Source organism: Ursus arctos, unplaced genomic scaffold (assembly GCF_023065955.2).
Source record: "Ursus arctos isolate Adak ecotype North America unplaced genomic scaffold, UrsArc2.0 scaffold_14, whole genome shotgun sequence".
NCBI lineage: Eukaryota > Metazoa > Chordata > Mammalia > Carnivora > Ursidae > Ursus > Ursus arctos.
The window spans coordinates 24,290,905-24,300,928 of NW_026622808.1; the positions used below are offsets into that span (position 1 = coordinate 24,290,905).

The window sequence follows — 10,024 nt, forward strand, 5'->3', positions numbered from 1 at the left end:
AACGAATCATAATGTGAAAGAGGTACATAGTGGGGACCAGTGACTCCCTGTGTCTTGAACTCAAAGCAGCTATGAGTCCACGTGATTCTATGAATTCATTACCACCACCTCTCATCATGCTCCCTATACACTGGCTTCCTTCCGAGCCTTCATTTTCTGACAGAAGCACTTCCTTAGAGCCTTAGCACTGGCTCTTCCCTCTACCAGGAAGACATCCCATCTTCCACCCTTTCTTCCAAGAGGTATCTGTTCAAATGTCACCTTCTAAGGCACTCTTGACTGAACACCCAACATAACACCCCATACACTCTTTCCCTTAACCTGCTTCTGTATTCCTCATAGCATCTGCCCCATCTCAAGACTATTTAATTTTTATATCTGCTTCTGTCCTATCACCATCATAGAATTGTAGGGACTTTTGTTTTTCAACACCCACTACTTTATGACTAGAATTCCCAAAACATTGTCAGCACTCTATATGTTCCTCAAATGCATAAAATAATTTCTTACTAAAAATGTAAATTACCCAACCTTTTGGGGAACATCTGAAGTTATGATGAAAATTCTTAATCAGAGAGGAACTGGTAATCCTCTCAAGGGGCCCATATCCATTCACATGATTTTGCAATTAGTTTCTTGACTGGAAAATATAAAGTGTTGCATTTCCACAATGTGAGCAATGACAATTTGTGTGAAAATTAGTTGTGCTACTTTCCCTTGTGCTGGTAGTCACTCCATCACATGGGCCCAGGAAACAATACAGGAATTTCAGAGTTCCAGCTTCTGGGATTTTCAGAGAAACCAGAACTGCAGCCCCTCATATTTGGGCTTTTCCTCTCCATGTACCTGATCACTGTGTTTGGAAACCTGCTCATCATCCTGGCCGTCAGCTCAGACTCCCACCTCCGCACGCCCATGTACTTCTTCCTCACCAACCTGACCTTTGTAGACATCTGTTTCACCTCCACCACCATCCCCAAGATGCTGTGGAACATCCAGACTCAGAGCAAAGTCATAACCTATGCAGACTGCATCACACAGATGTACTTTTTCATACTGTTTACAGGGCTAGACATCTTTCTCCTGAGTGTGATGGCTTATGACCGCTTTGTGGCCATCTGTCACCCCCTGCACTACATGGTCATCATGAACCCCTGGCTTTGTGGACTGCTGGTTCTGGTATCCTGGATCCTGAGTGCCTTGCATTCCTTATTACAAACGTCTATGGTGTTGCGGCTGTCATTCTGCACAGTCTTGGAAATCCCCCACTTTTTCTGTGAAATCAATCAGATGATACAACTTGCGTGTTCTGACACCTTTCTCAATAACATGGTGATATATTTTGCAGCTATGTTGCTGGCTGGTGGTCCCTTCCTTGGGATCCTTTATTCTTACTCTAAGATAGTCTCCTCCATACTCGGGATCTCATCAGCTCAGGGCAAGTATAAAGCTTTTTCCACCTGTGCATCTCACCTCTCAGTTGTCTCCTTATTCTATTGTACAAGCCTAGGAGTGTACCTTAGCTCTGTTGCTCCCCAGAGCTCCCACGCAAGTGCAGTGGCCTCTGTGATGTACACAGTGGTCACCCCCATGCTGAACCCCTTCATCTACAGCCTGAGGAACAGAGACATAAAGAGGGCTCTGATGAGATTTTTGTGGGTTAACCGCTCTAAAAGGGCCAATCTTCATGGGGCTGAAGAAGTCCCCACAGTTGCAGGGCCCAAATCCTGAGCCAAATGTTAAGATACTTTGATCAGATTGTGGAAGTGGAACATGCTTTTATTTTTTTCCTAGAATTTCTTTTTTTTTACCTTTCTGTATGATTTATGCAACTCATTTTATTAAACTTTGTGATATATCTGATACCCAAGAGATCTTCCCTTTTTCATTTCCTATTCTTTCAATGTTATTCCTAACTTTGAGTGTGAAATGTTTGGAACATTCTCACTTATTCAAAGGACTACATGAATCTGTTAAGGATAAATTCTTCTTAAATAAAATGTATCATAGTGAGCATTTCTTTTCTTTTGTTTGACTGAATACTACTCCTATGGAAAATAAACTCTTAGCCACCACAGCTATTTAAATAAGTTTATAACAGAGAAAAACCTGAGACCACTATGCTTCCCTTTTGTGAACATCTTTCCTTTGTGGATCACAACTTTAACTGCTCTGCCAGAGAATACACCTCTTTTATTTAAATTCAATTAGGCAACACAGGGTACATCATTAGTTTCAGATGTAGAGTTCAGTACTTCATCACCTGCATGTAACACCCAGTGCTCATCACATCACATGCCCTCCTTAATGCCCGTCAGTTACCCCATTACCCCACTCATGTCCCCTCCAGCAACCCTCAGGTTTTTTTTTTCCAGAGTTAGGAGTCACTCATGGTTTGTCTTCCTCTCTGATTTCTTCTCATTCAGTTTTCCTTCACTTCCCTTATGATCCTCTGCACTATTTCTTATATTCCATGTATGAATGAAACCATATGATAGTTACCTTTCTCTGATGACCTATTTCACTTAGCTTAATACCCCCAGTTCCAATCATGTTGAGGTAGATGGTAAGTATTCATTCTTTCTGATGGCTAAGTAATACTCCCATGTGTATATGGACCACATCTTCTTTTTTTTTAAATATTTTTTATTATATTATGTTAGTCACCATACAGTACACCCCTGGTTTTTTATGTAAAGTTCGATGGTTCATTAGTTGCGTATAACACCCAGTGCACCATGCAATACATGCCCTCCTTACTACCCATCACCAACCTATCCCATTCCCCCACCCCCTCCCCTCTGAAGCCCTCAGTTTGTTTCTCAGAGTCCATAGTCTCTCATGCTTCATTCCCCCTTCTGAATACCCCCCCTTTCTTTATCCCTTTCTTCCCCTACCAATCATCCTAGTTCTTATGTTCCATAGAGGAGATAAACCATATGATAATTGTCTTTCTCTGCTTGACGTATTTCACTTAGCATCATCTCCTCCAGTGCCATCCATGTTGCAGCAAATGTTGAGACAGACCAATATTCCTGATGAACATGGATGCCAAAATACTAAAAAAGTTCTAATCAATAGGCACAGACTTGCAGACCAGAGGCCTAAGCCTACAGTGAACATCATTCTCAATGGGGAAAAGCTGACAGCTTTTCCCTTAAGGTCAAAAACATGACAGGGATGCCCACTCTCACCACTATTGTTCAACATCATACAAGAAGTCCTAGCATCAGTAATCAGACAACAAAAAGGAATAAAAGGTATCCAAATTGGCAAAGAAGAAGTCAAACTCTCTCTCTTTGCAGATGACATGATACTTTATGTGGAAAATCCAAAATACTCCACCCCCAATTCTAGAACTCATACAGCAATTCAGTAATGTGGCAGGATACAAAATCAATGCACAGAAATCAGTTGCTTTCCTATACACTAAAAATGTAACTGTAGAAAGAGAAATTAGGGAATTGATTTCATTTACGATAGCACCAAAAACCATAAGATAGCTTGGAATAAACCTAAAGAAAGAGGTAAAGGATCTGTACTCTAGAAACTACAGAACACTTATGATAGAAATTGAGGAAGACACAAAGAGATGGAAAAACAGTCCATGCTCAGGGACCAGAAGAATAAACCTTCTGAAAATGCCTATGCTGCCCAGAACAATCTAGACTTTCAATGCCATCCTGATCAAAATAACAATGCCATCTTTCAAAGTGCTGGAAGAAACAATCCTAAAATTTGTGTGGAACCAGAAAAGACCCAGAAGCACCAAGGAAATGTTGAAAAAGAAAAACAAAGCTGGGGTCACCATGTTGCCTGATTTCAAGCTATATTATAAAGCTATGATCACAAAGAAAGCATGGTACTGGGACAAAAACAGACACAAAGACCAATGGAACAGAATAGAGAACACAAAGACCAATGGAACAGAATAGAGAAATGGACCTTTGACTCTATGGCCAACTAATCTTTGACAAAGCAGGAAAAAAACATCCAGTGGAAAAAAAGACAATCTCTTCAATAAATAGTGCTGGGAAAATTGGACCGCTATATACAGAAGAATAAAACTTGACCACTCTCTCACACCATTCACAAAGATAAACTTCAAATGGATGAAACACCTCGATGTAAGACTGGAATCCATCAAAATCATAAAGGAGAACATAGGCTGTAACCTCTTTGACATCGGCCACAGCAACTTCTTTCATGGCACGTCTCCAAAGGCAAGGGAAACAAAAGCAAAAATGAAATTTTGTAACTTCATCAAGATAAAAAGCTTCTGCATATCAAAGGAAACAGTCAACAAAACAAAGAGGCAGCCCATGGAATGGGAGAAGATATTTGCAAATGACACTACAGATAAAAGGCTGGTATCCAGGATCTGTTAGGAACTTCTCAAACTCAATAACCAAGAAACAAATAATCAAATCAAAAAATGCACAGAAGATATGAACAGACATTTTTCCAATGAAGACATACAAATGGCTAACAGACACATGAAAAAATGTTCAACATCATTAGCCATCAGGGAAATTCAAATCAAAACCATACTAAGATACCACCTTACGCCAGTTAGAATGGCAAAAATTAACAAGGCAGGAAACAACAATTGCTGGAGAGGATGTGGAGAAAGGGGATCCCTCTTACATTGTTGGTGGGAATGTAGGTTGGTGCAGCCACTCTGGAAAACAGTGTGGAGGTCCCTTAAAAAGCTAAAAATAGAACTACCCTATGACCCAGCAATTGCATTACTGGGTATTTACCCCAAAGATACAGATGTAGTGAAGAGAAGGGCCATATGCACCCCAATGTTCATAGCAGCGTTGTCCACAATAGCTAAATTGTGGGAGGAGCCGAGATGCCCTTCAACAGATGACTGGATTAAGAAGATGTGGTCCATGTATACAATGGAATATTACTCAGCCTTCAGAAAGAACGATCACCTAACATTTACAGCAACATGGACGGGACTGGAGGAGATAATGCTAAGTGAAATAAGTCAAGCAGAGAAAGACAATTATCATATGGTTTCACTCATTTGTGGAACATAAGGAATAACAGGGAGATCAGTAGGAGAAGGAAGGGAAAAATGAAGGGGGGTAAACAGAAGGGGGAATGAACCATGAGACACTATAGACTCTGGGAAACAAACTGAGGGTTTTAGAGCTGAAGGGGGTGGGGATGGGCTAGCTTGGTGAAGGGTACTAAGGAGGACATGTATTGCATGGAGCTCTGGTGTTATATGCAAACAATGAATCGTGGAACACTACAACAAAAGCTAATGATGTACTCTATGGTGACTAACATATCATAATTAAATAGAAAAACCAATCCATATAGGATCCTAGCTCAGTGCATGGTGCATAAAAAGATCTAAATATCTCATAATTAACAAACTTTTTAAAATAGAGCACTAAATGACAGCTCTTAATTTGCATCATCAGCATGAATCACCTTATCGGTTAGTCAAAAGCATCATGAAGACAAGGGCACAATACCAGTATGTTTATAACAAATTAATGTACTCTCTCTTGTTGAAGAGGGGAATGGCAATTTTCTAGATATATCACAGGATCTTCTCTGCCATAAGACAATGCCTTGGAGGTCCATGAGACCTGGTTAAGCAGGTTCCTCACTCTTAGATTTGGAGAAAATATTAACTCAATATTGGAATAAGATGCAAGGGGGTTAGAGCTCTGGAAGGCAGGCAAGATCAGAGAGAAAAAGTAACCAAAACTGAATTCACCTGACTTTTAATCCAGTCTCCTGGGAACAGAGAATTGGCAGGAACAAATATCGTTTCTGTCCAGACCCATGTCCCATGGGAAAGTAATCTGCTCAGAGGTGATAGTAACAAAGGAAAGAGTGCCTAACGAGCAGACACAGGAGCTATAAATATCTCCTCTGTTGCAATTTCTTACCGTGGTGCATCCTTGTGCAGGAAAGGACATGATTGTTGCTTTTGGGTTCCTAAGTTTGGCTGGGGAACCCATGCTTCACTGCTTCCTGCTGTCCTGAGAACAGGGCTTCAGTCTCCATCACCAACCATCCAGAGATGAATTCACTCCACACGCAGGCTTTCATCTTATAGACCCTACCAAGGTGAGTCTGAGAGCTCAGGAGGTATTTCAGGAAAGGATCAGAGAAAGTGGAACCTGAGAACCTTTACCTGAGGTCACCTGAAACCCTAACCAACCTAACCCCAAGCCGAGAGACTGTGTGTTTGTTTGCTGGGTTGACAATTAAGTTTAAAATAATTTAATGTATTTTAAAAAGCAGTTTTCATTGGACTCAGCATTATAGGGTTCATGGTTGACAATATGTTGTGAGAATTGAAGTCAGTTGGATGGGATGGAGGAGAAATGAGGGATGTAAAGTGCTTCCAGTGAAGTTAGAACATATTCAAGGAGTTTACAGCTAAGGGCAGTAGGAAACCAGAGTATTAGGCTTGGAGGTGTGAGCAGTCAAGCGAGAGTATTTTTTAAAAATTTTCAGATAGGCTGGTGATACAGGCTGGTGATGGGTAGTAAGGAGGGCACGTATTGCATGGTGCACTGGGTATTATACGCAACTAATGAATCATGGAACTTTACATCAGAAACCAGGGATGTACTGTATGGTGACTAACATAATACAAAAAAAATATTATTATTTAAAAATATTTTTTAAAAATTTCAGATGGATACATTTAGTTTGTTCTGTGTTCATTAGAAGGATCCAGGCCCATGGAGGTAAGTACTACCTTTTGACAGCAGTTTTTGAGACATACGTTTCACAGTATCCACTCTCCCATTACTATTCACCAGAGGGGGAAAATGTACTTAATATACATGATGGGATATACCAATGAGCATTAACTTGTACTATTTTATTAGGAAGGAGGCTGAATTTATTTTTGACTTTCTTAGCCATTTACTTCAGATATGCAAATTGGTTTTGCAAATGCATTGCTTTATGTACTGGGATCTGTGTGTTTTTATTGTGTTTGGATCCCATTCTTTCAAGAAAAGAATGGCAATTTTTTCACCAAGTTTCTGTTTGCCACTTACATCTTGTATTGTGTAGAGATGTATTTATGGGATGGCGTGAGAGCCTACATATTGTGCAGTCAAGTCTATCAGTTTGTCACATCATGTCCCCCTCGTTGCTTTGAAACATTGAAATTCTTCTGCATCCTTAGTAGTAAGAATTGCTTTTTACACATATTGCCATCTTATTGCACATCAAGTTGTCCTTATTTCTATCATTTTATTACTTGGAATTAGATATTTTTTAAAAAAAATAGCAGTTACCTCCTGTCATTATGTGAAACACCTTGTTTTGTATTCAACTAAAGATCCTGTGCATCCTTTTCATAAGCATGACTGAACTGATCAAATTATAATTTTAGCTACTGCATCCTCTCCTGTGGATTAAAAAGTATATTTTCCTATTCTTTTATTTCCAAGCTTTTACCCATGTCATCCTGAACTCCAGACCCTTTCTGACATGAATGTTACTGTTTTATATCTTTTCTGTAAGATGTTAGTATTAGCTTATTGTTCACTTTTAAGACAGTTAATTGAATCCACCATATTTAACATGATTTATTCCCTTACCATTATTTCTGTTTAATGAATTCTCATTTTAAAAAAACTTGTTTCTATACAAGTGCACACCTTTGTGAACACAAAGAGTCAAACAAAGTAAGTAAGGCCCCTGCTCCCTTGAATCACACATTATAATGGAGAACAGGGAACGAAGTGTTCATATGACACAAGGTCTTCAAGGATAAATCATATACAAAAAGAGGATGGATTGTCATGGAACATGGTAGATTTTGCAGAGTATGTACTGGGAAGATTTCTGCATGGCAGACAAGGAACAGAGAACCAGGACAGGCATGTACCCATTGGATTTTGTGTCAAACAAAGATCAAACCCCAAAGCCCAAGATAACAAAGGAATGAATGCCACCAAGTAAAGTAAAAGAGCCAGCCTCATCCATTCTTGGGATACATAAAAACAAGTGTGGTCAAATAAACAGGGCATAGGGACAGGAATGACTCTTAGATCAGGGGTCTGAGAGGACTTCATGATGAGACCAGCGAGCAGCTAGCATGGGCTCCCTGGAGTCTGATGTAACATCAGCACACACACTGACTGCCTTTTCCCTCTGCAACATGGTCTTCTGACATACTCCTCATTCATACTGCTTTTCCCACATTAGCAGCCACTGGCCCTCTATTAAAACCATTTTTTTCCTGCAGTGGATTCCATTTTTTTTCTGTTCACAGTAAACATGCCTTTTACATCAAGCATGTGTGCACATGCAAACACACAAATCCACGTGTATGTACATACACACACACACACACACACACACACACACAAACACGACTGAACAAAGAGAGTAACCATTCATAAACTAACATGAAAGAACTATGCTCAACTTTTTACATATATGGACTCAATCTGTCAACCAAATCAGGAGGATGGATACCACTATCTCCACTATTCTGGTGAGAATATTAACATTTTATTTTTTTATTTTTTTATTATGTTCAATTAGCCAACATACACTACATCATTAGTTTTTGATGTAGTGTTCCAAGATTTATTAGTTGCATATAACACCAGTTCATTTTAGAATGAATTGGTTGTCTTTCCATATTCAAACTTATAATGTGTGGTAGATCCAGGATTCAAAACTCATTCACTGATTCTAAAATTTTGCATTTAATACCATTTAAAAATGTCTTTTTTATATTTCATCTAGATAAATTCCCACTATTTTTGTGAATTGTGTATTTATGTGTGTCAATTATGGAATTGTTCCTTTCCCTCATATTTCTAGTGGGTGTTCATACATTAAGATGTCTTGACACCATAAATATATCACTCTTTTCTCTTTTGGACAAATGGGTTTTTTGCTTTATTGGTTATTCTGAGCATCAAGGGGATATGCCTAGGGTTGGAATGTAGCCAGACTCAGGGAAGCTTTCTTGTCATCAAGATCTCTCAAGGACCAGAAGGGTCCTTATTAGATCTTTCTCCCCACTCTTCCTTTTCTCTGTCTCCTTTTAGTCTTTTGTACTTCTCTAAATACAAGACAAATTGGTCATATAAAATGGAGCATAAAGTTACATGTTCATGGGAGTCTTGTGAACTGGAATTTGGGTACTTTTCTATATTCATTAGAGTAATGATAATTTGACACTGAGACCTGAACTAGTATCATTTCTTTCCTAATTATTGTAGCTGGGGGTGAGAAGAGCCTGGTAGTCACATGGCACCAGGACTCTGTAGTGTGCCAAAATGGGACTCTTGAAATACAGACACCAGGATGTTAACCAACACTAGGAAATAAGGAAGGGATCCGTTTTTATTGACAGGATTCCTTGGACGCAAATTAATGAAGTGCAAGGAACACCATGTGAATGAAGGACTCCCTATGTGTCAAAGTCTCAGCTGTAGTAAGGAGGTCACCTCATTCCTCAACCTTCCCTGATACCACCTCTCATCACTCTCCCTCTTCCTCACCTCCTGACCACTCTGGCTCCATTGGGGGTCCTGGATATAAAAAACAAGTGCTTTCCTCAGGGCATTTGCACTGGCTCTTTCTCCTTCAGGGTCACATTCTCAGATAACCCTGCGTCTCCTGTGCAGATTTTCCTAAGGTCTCTCTTCAAATATCATGTTGTTTTACATCTTCCTGAACTCCCCGTAAAGACAACACCTCATCCACTTTCTTTTACGCCTGCCTTTATTCCCAGATGTCATTGTAATTATAGCATTTCTGCCATGTTACTAATGGCCATTTGTGTAAAAATCAATCATTTCTTTTCCTGAATTCTAGTCATCACAACCACCACATGGGACCAGGCAATGATACCCACATTTCAGGATTTCTTCTTCTGGGATTATCAAACAAACCAGAACTGCAGCCCCTCATATTTGGGCTTTTCCTCTCCATGTACCTGATCACTGTGTGTGGAAACCTGCTCATCATCCTGGCCATCACCTCTGACTCCCACCTCCACACC

At 39.7% G+C, this 10,024-nt stretch overlaps 1 protein-coding gene across 1 annotated transcript; it reads left to right on the plus strand.

Moving 5' to 3' along the window:
* Nucleotides 1–741: 741 nt before the first annotated feature.
* On the plus strand, nucleotides 742–1,731 carry LOC125280922 (olfactory receptor-like protein OLF4). Its single transcript, XM_048211660.1, has one exon. The coding sequence runs from the start codon at nucleotides 742–744 to the stop codon at nucleotides 1,729–1,731; it is 990 nt and encodes a 329-aa protein (XP_048067617.1).
* The last annotated feature ends 8,293 nt before the right edge of the window (nucleotides 1,732–10,024 follow it).